Here is a 22,963-nt window from a genome sequence, read left to right on the forward strand (position 1 = left end):
ATAGAAATATCAATATGAACACGTTAAACGTTGAAGAAAGTAAAGTCTGACTATGACTGTCCATTTCTACTAGCGCGTAATCTACTTCCTCACATCTCTCTCCATTAAATTCGCGAAAGAACAATACACTTTAACACGCTTCGTGTAATATTTACTTCAACGCCATTAATTTATTTATAAATATAATATACAAAGAAATCAAGCGTTATACAAAATATCATTCTTTCCCAAAATGATTTACTTGCATCTTTCGAAAGAAATTTCCTTCATTCTCCTAATACCTACCTAATCAATGTGACGATCAGTGACCGTTTTACATAAAAATATAATCACTCATCCTATCAAACATATTCCTAAGAGCATTTTCAAATCTTTTCAGACATCAAGAACTCCGTTATTCACGGGGAACGTACAAAGAAAATTTCCTCAGCGCAGCGTCCTGAGTATATACGACCACTAAAAGCAATTCTTACTCATGCTCTCACGCGAAACTGCATCACTAACCTACCATTTTCATCGCTATAATCAATAACGCGACTTACTATGTGTTCCCAACAAATCTGGCGAACTGCGTCCGAGTAGAACGAATATTTCATCGCATGTTCGCATAAACGTCAGTACTCTAACGTCCGAAGGTATATACGAGTACGATATAACATTGTTTCGAAGGGGGTCGCTAAAAGAATCGAGCAAAAATATTTACGTGTACCGCATTTCGTATCGACGCAGCCATCGACGTTGTAATTCACATTGGGAATGACGTTGCCAAGGAAGCGGCCACGATACGATGGCTGGCTAGCATCTGCAACGAGAATTTCAATTTCGACTGCAACAGGTCTAAATAGCGGCGAGCGCCTACCGTGTCGTACTGTGAATATAAATAAGTCAGCCCGCAAGCAATGACGTGGAATTGCTGCTGAAACAGACGCAGCTATCGACGTCACGATGATCGCGCCATCGACAGCCTCTGTAAACGACCACTCGAAATATCCGACCGAATCGTCGCTGGCCCACGCTATCCTGGCATCGATAACGACCGTCGTTCGAGGAAATTTTAGAATTTTATTGAGGTATTGAAATTTCGCGGCTTGGGGTACAGTCGGATGACCTGTTAATTATTTTAGTTCGTGCGTTATAGATTTGGAGAGATGAAGATTTAGGCGATTGGAAGAATGGATTGTTCAATATGTAAACAGTTTGCACTTTATATTCGTCGCTCCAGTTTTTCACCGCTTCACTGTCTCCGCTAGTTTTCAAACTGAAAAAACTGAGATTAAAGCTTATGGGGTTTAACATTATCGCGTGGGATTTAACACTTAAAAGAACTGAATATTTACTGATTTCTATATGGCATTCTCGTCATATTATCGTGAATTTGTATTTCTTACGATCGATTTTATGGTCAATGAGACGTATGTAGTTAATTATATACAGGGTGGTTGGTAACTGGTGGTACAAGCGGAAAGGGGGTGATTCTACGTGAAAAAGAAGTCTAAAATATAGAATAAAAATTTTTTTTTAATTTTTTTAAAAATCTACAGTGAGATCCGTTATAACGAGACGTGATAAAGTGCACGCGTACCGAGCGAAAATTCAAAGTCGATTTTCACGAAAACAAAGCCTCAAACGAAAAATTTTTATTCTATATTTTCGACTTCTTTTTTCGCGTAGAATCACCTCCTTTCCGCTTGTACCACCAGTTACCAACCACCCTGTATATTTATTAGTGGATTTAAAACAGTTGACAACTAGGAGAATTATCTAAAGAATTGTAACTTCGATAAATAATGAAGAATCATTTCAGAGCATTTTTAATATTTGATTAAGACTTGATGGTACCTAGTCCTAGATGAAAACTTCAATTTCACTGACGAAGAGTAGTAAATTTTCACTGACGTTCTAAGTGACGAAGCAAATGAAAATTACGAGCTAGTCGAGAGTCATTCCTAAAAGCATATACCTGACTAAACGCGGAGTGAACATCCTGAAATTATTCGTGATAGCATCACCAACGCTGTCACGACCTTGTGTAGCTTCTACCTACGATGATGTCATCGTGCGCGATTAATGTTTCCGCCAAAATCGTCGACCCAGACTTCGTCGGCCTCGCGAGCGGCCATCGATCTCGTAATTGCTACGATTTACAAGAATACTAAGCTCTCAGGATATCGATAAATTATAAACTGAAAGCTCGGACGATCGTTGTCGACGTTCATCAACAAGGGTTTAATATGCGCTTGACGTTTTTATCTTTTTCAATGATGAACAGAAATATAAGATTGAAGGGCGATTTAAATACATATAACAATATGTATCATGCGTAGTTTGCAGCTTTTGCCAACTGCTTTCGTACGATATCATATTCTCTCAATATTCTTGCTATAAGAAATAATTTTGGCCATCGCTTCAGAGTTTGTTTTGTAAACATTGATATAGTCCAATATTAAAAATACGAAAAAAATGATTATAGAAATTATTTCAAAATTATGAATTTTATCAAAATCAATCTTTCCTGTTGTGAAAAGCTCTTTTCTTCCTTTTCTGTATCATAGCATTTAAAAATACATTTCCTGTACTTTGAAGTACTATACATATGGAACAATTTTCAAATTCTTATTCTCAAGTGATAATTACAAACTAAATTCAATCGAATTTGATATAAGAATTTGTCCTACTTGCATGCTTGTCGTTGTATATTATAAAAACGTTAACTCATAATTGTAAAAACCCTTACTCTTCTCTTATACATTTAAACCTACACAGATTCAAATCATCGACACACCATAAGTACACGAAAAGAAATCGTTCAATCGAGTCAACAGTTGTTCAGCAACAGTCTGATTGCTAATTGCCAAAAGACATTGCGAATGTTTAGAATTTTATCGAAGGTGTGAATTGCAAAGGCCACGATGTCGTCACCTTAGGCTCCTCGAAGCACAAGGTCGACCGAGGCGAGATTTTTGTCAAGACTCCTCGCTCGTGCCAAGAATGTCGCGAACCACGAGGTACGTACTCGAATGCATGCATCGTCCTTTGTACGTACGTTTACGTCTTTACGTATGCACACGAGGAATGCTCATACTCGAAGAACACGAAATGATCGAGCAGTCGTTGCGAACTTCGTGCTCGTCGAAATTGTAGCAATCTGAATTCTTTCGATCAAAATCGATTTAAAGATTTGTTGCTAGATTTTTTCGTGTGATCTTTCTGTCAGAAAGAAATGTTTATCGTTTCATCGTCCTTAAGTCAAAGTGTTAGATTTACTAAATTTCAGTGGGCTTTGTGTTTAGAAAACAATGCAGAAATTTAAATAGTATTCTTTTGTATATTTAGAACCTTTCGTTCAATTGTAAAAGTAAAATTGTTTAATGGTAAACGATGTAGTATCAAAAATAGAAAAAATTACGGTTTTAGTGCATGAAAATGTGAATTTCAATATTTAGTAATTAATATTAACTGCAATGTACAACCAGTAATTAATATTAACTTCCTAATGTACAACTGTAAAGTAGCTAGCAATTTCGCAGGGGACATAATTAAAATAACGCTTAATAGTAAAAAAATTAACGTTTTCCGATACATGTTATGCAAATTTTTATACGCAACTTTTTACGGCGAAACATCGTAAAAGAGTTCCTGTTAATTAATCAATACCTCCGGACAATGACAACCAATAGAATGGTATGTAAAACAATAACAGGATGAGAAAGAGAGCGTAAGTAGATATGGTTTGTTTCTGGTCAGACACGTGCGAAATTCAATCTACCTTTCTATCCTATTGATTACTTTAATTCATAAACTATTTGTACTATTTATCCTCAATTTTAGGAATTTCTTTAGAAGAAAATTTGTTTAAAAAGTTTATTTCCAAATAGATTTTTTCTATTGCTTTTTTATATTGCCAATCAACAAAGTCTTGATCTTTAAGATTTCTTTCTCTTTTTCAGAATGCTTTTTAATTTCTTGCATGTTTGCTATTTCCTTTAAAAGCTATAGTTATTGATATACAAAAACCTTAAGCAGCAAAATTGTTTGTCTTTTTATAGGAGGTTTAAAGCTTCTTTTTCCATAAGAAGAAATCTCATCTCACGATCTGTAACTTGAACCTTCAAGGCTTTCAGCTTCTTGCAGTTAATACTATTTAAGCTTCCGGGTGTAAGTCTCGTCTTTTTTTAAGGAGTTTCCAACATCTTACTTACACTAGCACCGTCAGCAGCTTGCAAAGATGCAAGCACAGAACTTCCTGTTTCCCGCTCATTTAATTCAGTTTTTGTCGTATTACAGTCAACCGTCCATTAATTATAACTGCTAATTATTTAGCTTTTATTTCAATCGATAAACTAATTCATTTTCACTAACAATTAAATAGTTATTATTATCTCCATCCTTTTTGTGATAACTTATAATATTCTTCATGAAATGAAATAATAATAAATGGAACGTATATAATTATAGGAACATATTGTCACATTTATGAAAATAATTTTGTTAAACATACGCACGAGTATGTGGTTTGCAATTTAATTAATTAGCCCTTAATTCGCTTTAATCTCAATTTGCCTTTATTACCCAATCTACTGTAATGTATTATTTAATTCGTTATTAATCCATTTTAATTCACATTTACCACTCTTCCTGCAATAAAATCAACTTCCAAATTAACTTGTGTATAATAAATTAATCCCACTTTGATATGAATATTCATTTATTTCCAATGAAGGAAAAAAACATCATCTGACAAAGATTCACTTTCAAATTAAATACTAGCAACAAGACTAACAGAGAAACGCATCTTGTCATTAGTATTACATATCGAATCACTGTAAAGTTACATCGTTATGACAACCTACTAAACGTTTCAGAGTAACTGCCTACCACCATAAATCTCGCAGCTCACTGTCACCCAAGCCACAAGTTAAGACCGTTGAATAATTAGTCACGCGTAGATTAGATTCATTTCCATAAATCCTATAGCCAACCAAAGAGACTAAATTATCCAACAATTTTCATCGAGCAAATTTTACTCTTTTCCCTGATTTTCTTATCTTCTCCTTTTATTATTTTATTTTTCCTTCGCTTGTACCCACCGTATTGATTCGATTCGTTTTATTTAATTACGAGTCGCAGAGAAAACAAATCTGAAAAATAAAAGGAAAATGTGAAGAGGGAAGGGAAAAAGGAGAAAGTTTGTAATCGCGTTAAACGATGAAAGGAATGTGCAACGAAAGTTTCGATGTAATTAAGCGAAGAATGAGAAGCAAACGATAAGAAATAGGACGGAAACGTCCACGCGTAAACTGGATGGCTCTTTCGCAGTTTGCGAAATTCATCGTGCAAATTACTCGTCGTGATTCTGACGTTCAATTAATCATAGTAATTTTCAGTTACTTGTCTGGCAACCGTTGAACCGTTGATTCTCTGGCGCGACGATGACCGATTTCTCTCTCTCTCCCTTCCTTTCGTTTCTACTCAAAATTACATGATTCCATTAGAATTTTTCCTGATAGTTGAATTCAACTCTACAATTCTATTTCGTACAGTTTCATTCTTGCCTCTATACGTATATGTACACCGGTCAACCTTGTTATTGTTGGGAAGTGAAATTGGTATCGGTTAATCAATATATCGAACAATTAAAAGTATTTTGTGTTCTGTATTTTGAAAATTATTTCATTGCGCTGGATTCTGAAATAACGATTATAAAATATTAATCGACTAGTTATCGTGTATTTTTCATTTCCTAAATAGCGATATAATTCATTAGTCGCAACGTTAAGAAACCTAAGCAATCAAAGATATCAGGGAATTCTTTTCTTTTACTTCGGATTTTTTAATTATCGGAGTTATAATTCGGAGTTTTAATTATTCATTGCTAGAAGAATTGTATACCTTAATCAGTACTAAACAAAGTTGACATATTTATTTTTAGTTTTAAATAATAATTAAAGTACATCAGCAAATAGGTCCCAGAATGTTTGTAATACTTGTTTATCGTTTAGAGTACTGAAAACTATTTTTGTTTCATTAGCGTCTATTTTAAAGAGTGAATCTGGGATATCAAAACATCATCAACATTTCCAGTATGATCTTGCAAACATCTTTAGTCATCATTCGTACGTTAAACTTTTTGTTTAAACAATAGCTCTGTTCGATCGTTCGCACTAGATCGCGTCAACGAGAGTCGTAAATTCTCGTTACGATTAGATAATCAACGCCACGAATTGCTCGATCCCCTATTTCGTTTAGGATAATAGAGATGGTTGACTGATTATAACACTGAAGTAATAGATTATAATATATACTTTATTCCAACAACTTTGTAGATATAAATAATTACGCGTCGTACGTACAGACGTATTCTCAGAGACGTGTAAATAGTAAGTTACAACTGATGACTGATCAATGAACGAAAACCAGTCAAGGCATTGACTGATCAACGGATAAAAATTAGTCAAGAGATGTTCACTGATCTAAGGATAACAAACCAGTGAAGTTTGGTGGCGATGCTGTCGCAGAGGAAAATTATTGCTGGGGGTTTGCTCACCATCGGTGGCTTGCAGGTGGATATGACCATTGAACATGGGAAAAATCCGACCTTCCGATTTTTATAACAATTAAGGGCCTTAACGGTAAAATAAAAATGCTTAGTTTTTATTAGAATTATTGCGGTCCGACTAATTATATTTGCACAGTTAGTGGCCGTCTTGATCGAGGGATGGATTCTGGTTTATGTAAAGAGTCACCGGATGTAACAAGCACAGTGTTAAATATTATTATAAAAGTATTGATGAAAACTTCATAGTATTAGAAACAATGAACATTCGTCAAGAAGAGAGAAAAAAATAGTCTGCACATCAGGGTTTCTCCGCAAGAAATTGTCTATTAACATCATTGAAACTTTCTGGTACTACGCTTCTTACAATATTGTCAATTAAAATATTTATAATACAACCGGTATGAAATATCAAATACATAGAAAGAAACTTAAAATAGATCTTTAAGAGTGTTTCGAAAATTCCTTTCCTTAAAAACCTGCAAAATTGATCCGAGAATAATTCAAAACAACTGTGTTCCTCCTCTTACAATTGAAAATAAATGAAAATACTAAATACTAGTGTTACTACTATTATTATTTTCTAACAGGAAATTTAGAAAATTTTTCGAAGTATTTCTTAAAAATTCCTTTTGCTCGAAATCCGTAAAATTAGTCAATCTGAAATCTTCCTCTTGCTCTTAAAAATATAAAATTAAATCATTAGAAGACAAATTGCTTTCGAAACTACTCCCTTTTAGTCTCGTCCAGACGAAAAAGGAAAAAGTCTACTTTGCCGCTGTGCAAAACTACAAATACGTTACGGACATCTAACGACAACGAATAGAGTATTCCTATTTGCCAGCTACAAAATCCGGATATTTGCGCGTTGTAAAGCATACGGCCGCGGATATACTCCGCAGTTTCGTGTGATTACGCTTCAACGCTTCTAGCGTTGCCAGTAATCTAAATTTCCGTGTTCTCGTTCGCCCGTTCATCTCACTTTCCATCGTGAAAATTCGCGAAAATTTCGGATACGCGCGAACAAGTATATTGTAAATGTGTTGTTGCCATTGTGCACGAAATATGCGAAACGTTGATTCGAAAGACGAATGAAATGTAGGACAAAAGATTAGGAAAAATGAATATGATCCGCGAAGACCACACAGCTTAGCATCACCTCGTAAATGCAACGTGTTTTACCTTTAGACCGAATTAATAACCAACCTGACATCGTATTTACATCTAAACGTGGATATAACGCGCATCAACTAAATTGCCGGGTATTTTGTCCCGGGTAGCACGTGCTTGAATAAATTTCCTCGGGCAATCTGCTCCTCGCCGACCATAGGATTTGCCGCTATCAAGGAAATCACTTTGCAGGCTGGATCTCTCTAAAACTATGGATGCTTGAAATAGAAAATACAGAGACATTGAAACTAACGTTTATTTTATGATTCGAATCTGTTGGGTTAAGTATACTAACGTAGGCTGCCTTAAGTAAGTAATTAGGATACTTGTTACAGGAGAATAGTTTCGAAAATTATTTGGTTTCTTATAATTGTCTTTCGCATTCCTGAAAATAAGAGAAAGAATTATTCGTGTAGAATCGCAGGTTCATCGATCTTGTAATTTTTAGGGAAAAGCAATTTCCAATTAACTGCAAACATTAACTATGGAATTAAAAATATATATGAATAACTCTACTGGAATACATTGCGATAGATTCAATATCTTTTCTATAAAAATATGAATATAGCTAAAATTTTATTGGATCCGAATATATTAAAAACTACGTTCAACTGAAACCTGTTTCATCGCATCGACTAATCCAACATTTAATCAACCTCCAAATATTTACGGCACGCTTTATAACCAACACTCATTGTTTAATTTCACCTCCACGTTCCTATCAATGAAACGAAAAACAGATCGTGAGCTATTAAATAATCTCTGAAAATTCGTCGAAAGCTCTCGTTTGCCGAGCCGGCAGAACGGCGACAAATCAAAGCAACATCATTTCTTTTTTTTCGATTCCAAATCTTTTGGTCTACCGCGAGATAGCATAAAATTCGTATAAAAAATAAAAATTTAACTTAAAACGCAATTCTGTTGGATGAAATATATTTTTTAACAGATGTTGAGGATCCACGAAACGAAAGCTGATCGAAGCCTCGCCCAGACCTTGGTTCTATTTTAAAAGCAAGTCAGTGCGAACGTTCGATCTTTCGAATCCGTTCCCGGTCGCAAGAAGCGCATTAACGACGATTTATCGACTTATTCAATCGGCGGATCGACCTGCCACTTTTAAGTCGATTATCGACCGATACGAACGAGGAAAGAAAACGATCTTCCTCTTCGTTCCTGGTTGCTCCTTCGTGAAAGCAATCGCCGATTTCGACGATGCTCCTGTTTATTCGACTTAAGCAGTGTCATCTGTGCAACAAAAGAACGATTATCAGTTCTTATTCGCTCCCAGACGACGATTCAAGTAACAAATTGCAACACTCCTTCAGCTAGGTCTCACGTTTGTCCTCTGTAATTGTTTCAGCGCCTCAATCAACGTTTGAATCATTCGTTTGTAGAAATTAATGATCCGATGTTTGAGACATTTTATTTCTCTGTATGATACAAGGAACGTGTAAGACTCACTAAAAAACATAGTTTCTGTTCGTTATGATAGTGTTCTTGGAATAATTTATTTCAACTATTAAGAGACCTGAAAATATGTAAAATTGTAAAAAAACTGAGAACGATATTCTGAAGATAGCATAAAACACTTATCTCTAGCGATTTCAATTTCAATCACTCGATGAAACTATACCATTTCCTTTACGCTATAGAATTAAAAATCTATATTATAATCACAATCTATTATAATAAGAATTGTAAAACCCTATAACGAAAATATGTCCATCTTCCACAAAGTAGGAAAAGGAGCATCATCGTTTAAAATTATAAAATCACTTTAAAATGCTAACTTACAAGCGTCTGAAATTTAGAGCAATTGTACTATTCCCTTGATATTCCAAAAACTCTAATAGAACATTCGCAAGAGGAAAACAGTCCTCATTTACCGTTAGATTTCCAAGTATTATCAAACCCATGCGTCCATCTACTATTACGCAAACAACTGCAAATATCTCCTTGGTCCAAATTTAAACCGAACGCTAAACCGCCTCAAATTTTTCAGAAACAACACTATCATATGAAAACAAAGCTACCGCCAACACGCCATACGTCATCCGCTACGCAAACCGGAAACGGGTTACCCCTGTCGCGATCAGTATTGGAGCACAGCTAATGTTAATTCGTTCTCTGATTTCAGTGTTCTGTTTCGTTAGTTCTCTGATTTCAACGTTCACAGAAAGTGGATGGATCCCCCTTGCAACGATGAAATTTATGCGGGTGATAATTCAACGTCTACCCTCGCGACACGACAATGATAATAACGATGAGCATGATTTAGTTGAATTATCTGCGGCTTCGAAGCAGCAGGCCTGAGCGTACACACGTGTGTTTCAGGGATTAATGCTTCAAGACGGCCAAAACTATGTCTATCTTCGACACGTCTATATGGAACGTCCGGCGGAGAGAGACAGCCGGCTGAAATTATCCTCTTGCCAAGCCCAACCGATTCCGACGCGAGTTATTATTGAAATCTTCCGCGCGATGCCGCACGTACCCGCGACGACTGACTTTAATTAAATAAATATTTATCGACGCGAGCAAAGGTTCGTAAAATCAGCATCAAGCAATGGGAAATCGAACGTTACTTTCGTTTGAATCGCTTTGGCAACCTTTCTACCGTACAGGCGTTTTCTGTTGTCGTCGAAACGTTATCCCCTTATTTTCACCAGTATTTCCATGAAATGGTTGTTTTCACGATGAATTTTTTTTCTTTTTTTTTGTTTGAATGCATCCCAACTTTATGTAGAAAATAATTTGAAAGCGTGGAAAGATTCAGCGTGCAGAGAGAATTTTTGTATTGTGAATATTTGCTTTCACGGTAGAGAGCAATTTGTATATATTTTTATTCGGGAAGAGAATCTTTAAAAAAAGGACGGGATTTAGTTACTTTTTAAAAAAGACGATTTATGCAAAGGCGATAGTGTATGAAATTAGAAATTAGAAATTTTGTTAGAAATTTGAATTATCTTCTATAAATTAGAATTTTAAAAGTACAGATATACATCCTATTGACTGTAACAATTACTACATATACTTCAACGAAATAAAACAAAAGAACATGTTCTAATTTCTGATTTTTGTTCCCACCTGTACACAAAATTTTCAGTCCTTTATACTTCAAGAGGGCAAAATTATATTACTGTAGAGTTCAAATAACATAAATACACTGAAAGACTCCACTCTGAGCTGCACTACTAATATCAAAATGCAAAACGTAGAACTTCCTTACAGGTGATCTATCAACAAAAATAGATTACACGTACAATAGATTTTTAATATCTTCTCTTATTTATCTTAACCTTATGAAACATCTTTCCTACATTCTATCAAATTTACAGCATACAAATTCCACTAGACAAAATCATAAGACACAAATCAGAAAATAACAAACACATATGAAGTCAACAGGCAATCCATTTCACTATAGCAAATTCTCCGCGAAACGAGACAACACCTGAAAGAATTGACGTGAAGCAAAAGGTGATTATCGTTAATCGGAAGTCCCAATCGTGAGGGATGTTCACCGGATATTCATCGGTCGGGATTTACATCGCATCCCCCCATCTTCGTTTCACCGTTCGAAACGAGTCCGTTGCCAGATCTAAAACCGTCGCGTCGTACCGACAATGACGTAGAATCTGAGTAAATCGCGCCCGTTGTCCGCTCATTTTGCATTAAACGCCGCCCGACTAATCTTTCTTATTCCACGTCGCGGCGTGTCGCCTCGTCGCGTCCATTTAATTTCGTGCCCGAATTACCCTTTTGTCTTTTAAAAGCTCGACAGTCTCAATGAATACCGGACAACTTCGTGGAACTGGTTCTGTTCCCTTTCCCTTTCTCGTTAGAGCTGCAAAAGAACGAAGCAACCAACTTTGATGAATCGTTTGAAACTCTTTGTCTCTGGATCTTGGATCGTCCGTTTCTATTTTTGAAAGATTTTGCTTGGATTTTTCGAGACAACGTTTGTTATTGAAGAAAAATGTTTCTTGTTGAGTTTGCTGTAAATTTTGCCAACCGTCTGTAAACGTAAAGGGAAACCAAGGTTTCTTCCTCTATTGTTAATGTTCTGCGGCCTGTTTAGAATATGAGGAAACGAAGAATGTAGGTTTATGGCTGTGTGTTACAATTGATTTTTGGGTGAAGATTTAAATATCGGTAAAAATTTTGGATAAAGTACTCGAAAAGATTAATGAAATAATATACGGATGAAATTGAGCATTTTCCTTCCTCTGTTAAAAGCAAATTTGATCTGGAGAAAATATTTTGGAAGGATACCTGAGTATTTCATAGAAATTCTTCTAATTCTTGTGTTATCAAAAGTAAATGTTTTTAAAGAATCTTAAGTGCTAAAAGACTTTAAATCTTAAATTAATAGAAAATAAAATAATTGAAATTTAATTATAAAATCTTGAAATTTTATTATAAATTCATGATAAGAAATCTATCCAAATTCAAATTGCTATTGTACTAACTGCACTAATGTGCGATATTATCGCGCAAATGTGTTTAGATATGATTTCAACTAGGAATTAGAGATGGGCCGCGTGTGTGTTTACGATTGTTTTAGAACTTATGTTTAGATTTTCTTCGCTGATTTTATGCATTAGGCTCGAGTAAACTAAGTTGGGTTTTAATCGTAGCATCACGTGCAGTGAAATCTCGATTCGTTTCAAATATTATTAAACAACGACCGAAATTTATAGAATTCTTAACAGCCTAACTGTCTCACTAAATTATCGAATATCGAAATCTTTTAACTACCAACATTAACACGCAATAAAAACAATAGAATTGTCAGAAATAATTATCTTTATACAGATTTCTGAAAATGGTATTTTTAGGGCCTATAATTTTACACACAGATAATGTTTGATGGTAATTAAATAGAATAATTAAATATTATAATTTCGCATTTAATTATATAACAATTTAAGGCCCGTGTACTTTAAAAAATATCTCTCCTCGAAAACTATATGTTATCATACTAAATATTGTGAAAAAATTCCAATACCTCGAAGCTACGAAATATTTGCAAGTATCGAATTCGTGTGTCGAAATTCAAATATTTGCGTGATTGGAATATTGAAGAAAAATCGGAAAGGTATATCTACGATATTAAAAAATTTTAGTTTGTTTTGCGCAAATGTTGAACAAAGTATACGATTAAGTTTATTCCGATTTTATCGATCACTCTTACTGGTAATATAGCAATATGCTATTTTCAAGAATTACCAATTTAGGACGACAACTTCATTTTATTGTTCCTATTATTTGTTTATAAAAGATATAAAATAAACTCACAGAAGATACCGGACTTCAGAGAATAAATTGACAAACAACATTGAAAATTATCTTTTAAAATTAGAAAACCATTAAACTCAGACCTGACCTATGCATTTCATAACTATTCAATTTATCGCATCTTTGATCCGCCTACGTTCGACAATATCTTCTATCTTTATTTATTACGCGAGCCATAAAGCACTTCGTTAATTGCACATGACTCGATCAATCCTAATTCCCAAATAAAATCCACGAATAATCGACATCAATTTAAGTGTCATTAATTATATCACACAAGATTTTCAAGAAGAAACGTCAAAAATTTGTATCGTATCAGATACTAGTATACCAACATTATTATAGCATAAAAACAAATATTATTATTAAACGGCCGATATTTATGCAAATTCATATGTTTATAAATATAATTAAAGAATGATACAGGATTGTTTAACTACTAAATATTATAACGAAAAATATATCATAATTATCGTTAATTAAAATGCCCTAACATTCCGAAATTGGGGAAAACGGAAGTTTTATCATTTTCTTTGTGCTATCTTTATTTTTCTTTATTCAGTTTTTAAACTGAGATATTTTAATATCTAATCATTATCTCGTAACAGTTTACAACCTATGTGATATAACTATTTAATAGGTAAATAACACAATGAACTTCAAATATTTCAATACATCCTGAAGAATGAAAAAGATAATAGATATCTTAACTACCCAAGGCAATATACTTTGGATGTTTTATATATTTCTGTATATTACATTTCACACCTGCATATTCGTCATAAAAGCATAAAAATTCACAGTCTAGTTATAACACAAAAATCACGTGAATTTTTCGGAGAAAGTATTCGCGGGAAATACAAATCAGTGTAGCGTCGTGTGCGGTATACTCATTGTTGGTGGTGCCGCGGGCATCAACGAAACCGAATAAAGTTACGCGCCAAATAAAGTTGGTAAATCCTACGAAAATCCGCGGTTCGAAATAAGTCCATTTATCCTTGACGAATATCAGAATGAACCGAGATTCTCGAGCAAGCGTAGTCGAACACAAGTCTCTGCGTTTATTCTTGGCATGCACGAATGGAACTCTAAAAAAAAAACCGCCTTAAATCTCCACGTACTTCATTCGATGTGTTCCTGTGATTATCCTATTGATTAGTCGTTTATCGATATACTGACGTCCATTTTGTATTAATTATGCAGAGAACTATAATCGTCCTGTTGGATATATCAAATAAACTGATTCTTCACTTCATTTTATAATTCCTCCAAATTCTATCGCTATATTTGTAAGTTGATGAGGTTATGGCATTTACAAATTGATATTGATGGAGTATATTAATGAACCAAATATAACATGTATCACTTTTTAAACATTACATAAATATTAAATAAATAGCATCAACTTAAATAAACAAAGTTATTTACTATATTTATCTAACGCTAGTTACTTAATGATGTGATTCTTATTATAATAAACCCATGAAGTAGAAATATTAAAACTCTAAATATCATAGATATTTTAAAGAAACGCGTCATTATATACAAGAAATATATGTATAGTATACATATGTCTTTCTAATGTTGTAAAGGTATCTCATGTGGAAATACTTTTTAATAAAGCTATCCATTGACATCGCTTTTCTCGCATCCAACGGTAGAATCGAAAATTTAAGGCGGTGGAGGGAGCACGTCGCAACCGTTTGTAATAAACGCCCACGTAGGGGCGACAGCAACGAATCTCAGTTACTGTAATCGCACGTGTCACTTATACATGTTGTCACTTACTTCTTGGATCTTGTAGCTCGTCCGAACGGTCTTGCGTTTGGTGGTGGTGACCTCGTACGTCTCCTCCACAGTGGGCGCTTCATCGTCTTCGTTGTTGCCATTATTGTTGTCGTTGTTTACAACATCCTTATCGTTCGCAGACGGGGCGTCAGGACCGAGGACGTCCGTCACATCCATCCCCGCGTTCTCCGTATCGGCTTCCAGGTTGAACGATCGTGTCAACGAATGAACCGAAGAGATTCAAGAGAAATTCGATACTTTTTATTATACTATCGATACTTCCTCTTTATTCTCGATCGATACACAGGCAGGAGCCGCCAAGAAAAATTAAATTACGCGACGGTTGGAATTACCAGAACGATGACGGAATTCGCGAACGAACACGCTCGCAACAAGTGAAAACTGGCCCGTGCAACAGCCGCGCGAACAACTTCAACGAGCAACCGACGAAACTATTCCGGGATCGGCGAAGTTCTGCACGAAGCAAAGAGACTGTCCGTACTAAAGCATCACGGCTCGAGAAACCCGCGGCGAACGCGTTCCCGCGCGCCTTTCAACGGCGAAAATAGATTCTCAAGTTTTCCAAAGGAACTACACACGTCGTAGCTGTGTACCCAGTGTCGAATTCGTCGTTCACTTCGAACGATAAATATTCGCCGCAAATCACGTTCAATAGGAATCACTGTTCGAGCGAATCCGCGTTTTCATTCAAAATCGCGACTCTCGACTAGTCACGTTGAAGTGGGTCTGCAAGAAATCGCGCCAAGAAGCCGCACAACTCACGAGACTTATCGATTATGGAAGAAATCGATTCTTGCACCATGGGCTTCACTCGTTTCTATAACGTATATTCTTATTGTTGGTTATTTCACTCATTTATTTTTGTTGTTTCTCGTACATTTGTGAGAAATTATTATATTGCGTGAAAGATGAATTTGTAAGGAGAATTAGTAAAATGGAACAAAAAAATGTAATTTTGAATTCGACGCGGTTCGAGACGAGAATTTCTGAAGGTTTGTTTTACTTAAAGATAAATTTGTAGTATATATTTATTTATCGTATTCCGCAAAACTATTTCGTAATCTACACTTATGTAAAATTCGTTTTATGATAAAATTAAGTTGTTTACGCGTTGGAAAATCGTAAGTTGCCGATCCTACGCACTGTATTGTCGAAGTTTAGGTATTCGCGCCATCTGGTGGTACTCGGGTGGAGCAAAATTGTAAGAACACATGATTAAAAAATGTTTTCGATTATCTTATATTTTATGCCAATGATCCATTTGATCAATATTTGATTCTTTTTTCAATATCAATACAACTATTTGTTTGAGATATTCATCACTATAAATATATATATAAAAATCACAGCGGAGTAATAAGGCATTTAATACGAATATGTATATCCATGGTACATTTTGCTGCATCCATCAGGCTTAACGTGTTCAAATAAGCGTAATCTGCCAACAATTTTATTATAACTCGAAGTATTTAAATAAACAATGCCTGGCAACAATTTGTTGTAACATCGAAATTACCGATTAATTCGTTCTTATAAATGCATCCAGAAGATTCTTTGCTCGTAATCAATCGATATTTTATGAGTTTTCATAGTTCTTCAATTGTATCAGATCTTCGGGTCTGTATACCCCAACCTCCGTAATGATACCTTTAATCAGACTAGCTGGGGTTACATCAAAGGCTGGATTCCAACATTGTATTCCGGGTGCCGCGATTCGTTGATCGTTTATGTGTGTCATTTCTCTTTCTGGCCTTTCTTCGATGACTATATGATCACCATTAGGAATAGTAAAGTCTATGGAAGTCCGAGGAGCTGCTACATAGAAGGGAACATTGTGGTACTTGGCAACTATGGCAATCTGTAAAAAAACAAAAGTAAATAAGTATATTATAACAATTTTGAAGATTCCAATGGACATAATTGAAGCACGTATTACCTGGTAAGTTCCAATTTTGTTAGCTGTATCGCCATTTGCAGCAACCCTGTCTGCACCAACAACAACTGCAGAGATATTTCTTGATTTCATCAGTGCTGCCACCATATCGTCGCAAATTAAAGTAGCAGGAACATCTTCATAAACTAATTCGTACGCAGTCAGTCGCGCCCCTTGGTTATATGGCCTTGTTTCGGAGCAATATGCGTGTTCTGTAACAGTAATACACACTATATAACTTTATCGAATCCTGTCTACAGCTGGAGACTAGAACATGCAAACGTTACCAAGACTATTTCTCTTATGAAGGGATCTAATAACACCTAAAGCTGTGCCATAACCTGCTGTTGCAAGACTGCCAGTGTTACAGTGCGTCAAGATTCTAACGAAGTTGTCCCCAGACACGTTCTTCAGAATTTCCTGAGCTCCATAGTCCCCAATGGCCTTGTTATCTGCGATATCCTTTTCCAACATGGCTTCTATGGCTGCGATAAACCTACAAGCAGCATCATTAATAGTAACAACATTGCAATCAAATTAATCTGTTTGATTTAGACCAATTCTTATACCTTTCTTTCATTTCAATTACATTAACAGTCTCATCTTTACTAAGCTTATTAGCCAACTGAATTAATTCATCTGCTGCTATTTTCATATTAACAGCAGTTGGTCGAGCCGAGACCAAGTAATTCAATTTGCCTTCTATATCCCGTCGTAGACTTTTCTTGTCCATATATTCTTCATTTCTAATCTCAGTTGCTAAACTTAAACAGCCCACGATAGCTATCGCTGGTGCGCCTCGAACCTATGAATATTACAGAAAGTGGACTACAATTAAATGCAAAAACATCTTCAATTCTGTTAACTGAAACAATGGCAAATTGTTCCATATACAACGAACGATTTAAGTCAACTAATTCTTCCAATTAAAATTCCGTTCGCGCGAATCGCCTTAAATTGTCACAGTTTACTACAATTTAACTACTCTGAGTTCTTATTGCTTGTCAATAAATACAACTGTATACGATATCTCTCACTATTATACCCGTACACAACCTACGTTTGACACAAGCAAAATCAACCATGAAAGACAGTAATTTTGATATTTTATAAAATCAAACTCTCAACTATTAAAAAAGAAGAAACGATCGGAAGTTTTAGACTGTTTGCATGATAAACGTACCTGCATGTTATTGATGACTTTCCAGCCATCCTCCACGCCTTTGACAGGGATGTATCGGGAGATTGCCGGCAACAATATCTGATCCAGTATCTCCAGCTTGCCGTTTTCCCATTTAATCGCTTGCAGCGTCATTTTAATCCGTCAAATACGAAACACAAGTCCTGTAACACTGGCTGGGTAATATACGTGCAGATTCGAGACGCGGCTAGTAGAACCGCGGCTTCGTAGTTTCTGAATGAAATGAGTTCCCGTTCATTTGAAGCTCACGTGCACTTCGGACGACCGTGACTCGAAGTCTACCGTACCGTCGAATCGTGTAACTATCACGTGTATGTACGTAGCCGTATCTATGTATGAATTAGCCTCGTTCAGCGCCATCTGTCCACCATCCGGACAACTTTCTTAGACGGAAATCCCGTTACGCGAACCATTCAAATTATTCCGCATTTACAACACTTTCACGAAGATTTACAGCCTCATAAAGCAATCTGCCAGGAATCTTTAGAATATGTAATAATAAAAAGAACAAACGAAATTCTACAGTAAGAGAGCGACGTACCTAACGCTTAATTATACCTACCTGTACCTAGCTTAACTGTACCTAAAACTTAATTTCATTAAGTAACTGGCGCTCATAAGGAGTGAAATTGTACAGTACGTCTCAAACACTTTATAAATTATTGTTATATTCAGTTTGTCAATATTGTCATGCTTATCATTGACTGTTGATACTTACTCAGAGATTAGAACTCGATAAGAGTTCAACTATGTTTATTTGTTTAAAACAAAAACATTTTATGATTTTTATCATATCTCGAATAATTTCCAGTTTTCAATAAATTAAAGATTTTACGTTAAAATCCCTGTTTATCATACCACAGCTTAAGTACATATAAATAATCCTTCTTTACGAGTGTTCTACGTACATTGCAAGATAAGTGCAGCGTATTTTGCCAACGATGTCGTTGAAAACTGCAACCGAATAATATTATACAAAAAAGATACGATCACCGCATTTTTCTATGTTTGTTATTGTTGAATTGAGTACATATAATGTGTATACATTTATGTACATATAGAAGCGTGAACGAAAATTATGAATTGATATTTTTTATTTTATTGATATTTCCTCCAAGTATTAATACAATTAATATTTCCGTCATAAAAATTTATAATTCATTGGCTTCGTCGCACCGTGGTGCATATTTCGGTAGAGTTATTTCAACGGAATTTTAAAAAAACGTTTCTATATATATTCTATCCATCATATTTCAATTTTAACAAACCGTGAGTATTTTATTCGACGCAATTTTACTCATCCCAAAGTGAACAAATTCGAATTGTCGATAGAATTTTTAAACTATTTAAGGTTGGTACGTTCTTAATTCTAAAGAGTAAATTGATTGAATTAAATTCTTAATTAAATTACCTTAAATAAATTCTTCATTATTTGATCCCTTTTTCTTATTACTTTACTTGAATAGCGGATCGAAATAGTTTCATTTTAGCTTCATCAAAATTTACTTAATGAGAATTTTATCTGCAGTAATTGTCGTTAGTCACGAGTGGCGCAACAAAGAATTAATCATTGTTTTTCACTAATTATGAATTTTTCTCAATATACCTTCAAATATGCCTAAGTTTATCGTCTTTTATTTAGCTAGCGATTATTAACTATTTTCAATGATTTTTGCATTACAAGAGAGATAAGAACACAATGTTCTTGCAATATCACCGATAACAATATAATTATACATTAACATTAACCGAAGCAAAGTTTATTGCTGTACAAGAATTATGTTAAATAGCGAAGTTTCCAGTTTCTTAAGAAAAATTTCCTAATTATAATAGCCTGTAATAAACATTTTTCGATCGTAAAGTAAAGTTTAAATATAATATAGACATAACGTTTTATTCTACGGAATAGAATACCTGAGAACAATTTTATGACGTGTCTTTGAAAGCAAAAGGCTATTTTCAGACCCTCAGAATATTAGTCAGAGTATTACCGTATTATCGGCATTTGTTATTGCTTACTATAATATGCCCTGGAATTTTAGGACCCTTAGAATGGTGTCATAAATCCATTATTTCCATTCGTACCTAACGGTTTATTCGTTTACTCAGTTGACTCAGTTTAATTGTTCGATGACCTGGGAAACCTTCGAAAGTCTTCTCTTATGTTTACATCAATGTAACCCTGTAACCTTTAATCTCCAAATCCCTTCGATAAAAACATAAATTTTGTAAGAATCTGATCTTCGATATAGATATAATTGTAACCATCTTTTTTATATTTTTCTCTACATTATCAAATTTCTTAACGAGGCGAATACACGATAGAAAAATCATCCAAGTTTCAGCATCAAGGCGAAACAAACGAAAACAATTTATTTCTCATCAACACAAAAAAAAAAAAAAAAATAACAAAACCAAACGTTGAAATCTCAACTCCAAAAATCAAACTTAATCGTATAACAAATACATACGATGACAAACGATAACACGTTGAAATTGTCGATAACGATCGCCGAAAGTTACAAGAATGATTTTCAATGACGTCTGACGCGCGCGTGCATTTCGATATAAAGAAAATCGTTCTCATTCGCGATGCTATTCGTCACTTTGATTCTTTACAATTTTCATGATCCCAGTCTTCTACGTATTGCCGCGTGTTCACTCGTGACCGAATGCTCGTAACATATTTCGAGCGCAAACTACTTCATTTACTTGCCACGTTTTAAAAAAACCTTTGCATTTCAAAATAGATTGCACTTTTCATTCGGCTTCACATACCTAACGCGTTGAAAGCGTAATGTCGCCAGGTGATTCGATCATTTTCCGTGGACTTTCCGTCTTTCGCGATGGAACAAGAAATATCGAGGAAGATGGTGTCCGAGTTTGATGAAAATTTTCGCACTGGTGCTTCGGAGTAAATTTTTATTTAACTTCATTGGAGAATCTAATTATCAGATTTAAAGAGAAATATGTATCTTTTTAGTCGCTATGATTTCTTTAGTATAGTGTACGTGATTCGTTCTCTCATTGATGTAGTTACGATTACGTGACTCAGAAACATTGACTTTCTTATATTTATAATAATATGTATTGTGTTTCTTAATTGATTAGCGAGAACGTGATTATCGGGTGACACAGTCTAATTTCTGCACATCATTTCCGCCTGATAAGACATTGCACGGCATTGAAGGTAGAATTATCAAGAATTAATTTATTTATGACAATCAAAAAAGCGAGAACGTGTACTCAAGTTCGAGGACGTCTTGGCAAATTATGAAATATTAAATGCTGTTTCTTCATTCCTATCGCATACGGGATAACATACAAAAGATAAATAAATAAATAAATAAATAAAAAGACGATTAAACTTCCTTTCAAAGCAATTTTCCTTCAGCAATCGGTAGTAAAATGTTAAAAACTGTAAATCTTGTATTAAAGAATTGTAAGTGATTTATATTTGTTCCAGGTACATAAAAGGAATACAGACCTATGTAAAATTTATTTATTTAATATATTCTACAAAATCAAAAATATTCTTTAAAAAATAATAATTATTAAAATAATTAAAATAATGCAATATTATTATCTATTATATCACTAAAATAATAATCTGCTGTCTTTCAATTAGACAAATAATTTTCTGATAAATTTATTCAATTATATTTTTAACTTACATTTGGTATTTGTTACCTTACAGCAGCATTTTGTCTTAAATTTCTCATCTTTATTTGAATCTTTTTGTAAATCATGAAAACAAGAATTATTCGTAGTCGTTCAAGAACATTTGTTTGAGCAGCAAAAATAGTAGTGGATGTAATATAGATTTGCAAATTACCATAGATACGATGGAACGTCACATTCGAGCTTATTCAATTTTTGATGAGTACGCATGAAGCATGTGTACGAGGGTTGTCACCATGAAGAATAGGATCCTTTCCATTAATCATTGTAGCTCGTGTCTCGCTAATTTTTTATGAAAAATCTCGACTATACCCAACACGACTCGTCAGTGATTGATTCGCCACGTCGTATGAGGCATGATGAACAGTATAAACCATTAATAATCAAACTTTTCGTAACTCAAATTATAGTGAAAAATTTGATGTAGTAAAAACTTTTCAACCTCTGACTAGAATTCTACAAATGTTAAAAAATCGACCGGTAATTATCTCGTATTATTCTTACATTTCAAAAATAACAATCTCTGGCATTGATAAAACGAACTATATTTTGTATCTTCAACTTTAATTCCTAACATATCTCCTATTTTTAATAAGAGAAAATGAAATGATACAGCTCATGTGAATAACACATAACACATTCATGTAGAAGCTGATTCAAAAGTGGAATGAAAAATCTGTGCGATAGCCTCCGGGAAAGTAGACAAAAAGTTAGCGTCAAGTGTTCCAGATCAGTTCCATTTTATTTTAACACGAGTCACTTCCTTTTATTCAGATACCAAGCAGAGGTTATCAATGGCCGCATATTTATACCATTCCAATGCGATATGATAGATTATTATGTGAAAACAATTTGCAAAAACAGAGTTATACGAGATAAAGATGGCTTAGCGTAACTATTAATAATTAATCTTGCTCGAATACAATTTTTCAACAATAGAAGGCTTGTCAATTACGTCACTGTAATGCAAAACTTCATTTGTTGATCTATAGTAATACGTATTAGATTGTAACAAATGGAATATCTGTTTAATGTTTCCAAAGTCAGGAAAGGAAGATCGATCATAGCAAAACGTATGTATATCATTTGTTTGCAAAGCGCGGTTTATATAAAATTAAATTTCGATCTATGCTCTTTCAGTTAATTTTTCATTCCCCGAGTCTCTTTTCTTTGATCACCCTGTAGAATAACCTCGATCCCATAGCTGACAATTAACCAGTTAGTCATTGAGCCTGTTTAGAACAAGGCAAATAACTCGGAGATTCGTTCTCTCTCGTTGTCGTCGATGACGCAGGAAATTTTCGACGATCACGTC

The 22,963-nt window shown here is 34.5% G+C and overlaps 2 protein-coding genes across 11 annotated transcripts in view; both read right to left on the reverse strand.

Annotated features, from left to right (window-relative positions):
- Nucleotides 1–15,317, reverse strand: part of tmod (tropomodulin) — a 120,126-nt gene extending 104,809 nt beyond the window's left edge. For 5 of the 8 annotated variants that reach the window (XR_004465510.2, XM_033346513.2, XM_033346516.2 and 2 more), the window contains exon 1: nt 14,813–15,317. Coding sequence is in view for 6 of the 8 variants with exons in the window: in XM_033346513.2 (XP_033202404.1) it covers nt 14,813–14,989 (177 nt within the window). In the remaining 2 variants the exon portion in view is untranslated. The remainder of the gene's footprint in view (nt 1–14,812) is intronic. The other 3 variants (XR_004465511.2, XM_033346515.2, XM_033346512.2) reach the window with 1 other exon arrangement.
- Nucleotides 15,318–16,056: 739 nt separating this feature from the next.
- Nucleotides 16,057–18,352, reverse strand: LOC117163799 (methylthioribose-1-phosphate isomerase). Of its 3 annotated transcripts, XR_013059275.1 has the most exons (6): nt 17,950–18,315; nt 17,336–17,571; nt 17,054–17,262; nt 16,770–16,978; nt 16,350–16,691; nt 16,057–16,271 (listed from the first exon to the last, which is right to left on the reverse strand). XR_013059275.1 is itself a non-coding variant. In XM_033346526.2 (5 exons), exons 1-5 carry the CDS (start codon nt 18,079–18,081, stop codon nt 16,410–16,412), a joined length of 1,014 nt encoding a protein of 337 aa, XP_033202417.1. In that variant the 5' UTR covers nt 18,082–18,352; the 3' UTR covers nt 16,057–16,409. The 3 variants fall into 3 exon arrangements, 2 of the variants coding, with proteins under 2 accessions (XP_033202417.1, XP_033202415.1); XM_033346526.2 differs by having other exon boundaries at nt 16,057–16,691; nt 17,108–17,262; nt 17,950–18,352; XM_033346524.2 differs by having other exon boundaries at nt 16,057–16,691; nt 17,950–18,311.
- Nucleotides 18,353–22,963: the final 4,611 nt, after the last annotated feature.

Source organism: Bombus vancouverensis, chromosome 9, assembly GCF_051014615.1.
Source record: "Bombus vancouverensis nearcticus chromosome 9, iyBomVanc1_principal, whole genome shotgun sequence".
Lineage (NCBI taxonomy): Eukaryota > Metazoa > Arthropoda > Insecta > Hymenoptera > Apidae > Bombus > Bombus vancouverensis.

Excerpts from the sequence above, each read along its gene's own strand:
- LOC117163799 (XM_033346524.2), bottom strand. The coding sequence starts at position 18,081 with ATGACGCTGCAAGCGATTAAATGGGAAAACGGCAAGCTGGAGATACTG. Across the intron at positions 17,572-17,949 it reads AAGTCATCAATAACATGCAG|GTTCGAGGCGCACCAGCGAT; the intron begins GTACGTTTATCA and ends TAATATTCATAG. Across the intron at positions 16,692-16,769 it reads ACAAAATTGGAACTTACCAG|ATTGCCATAGTTGCCAAGTA; the intron begins GTAATACGTGCT and ends GTTTTTTTACAG.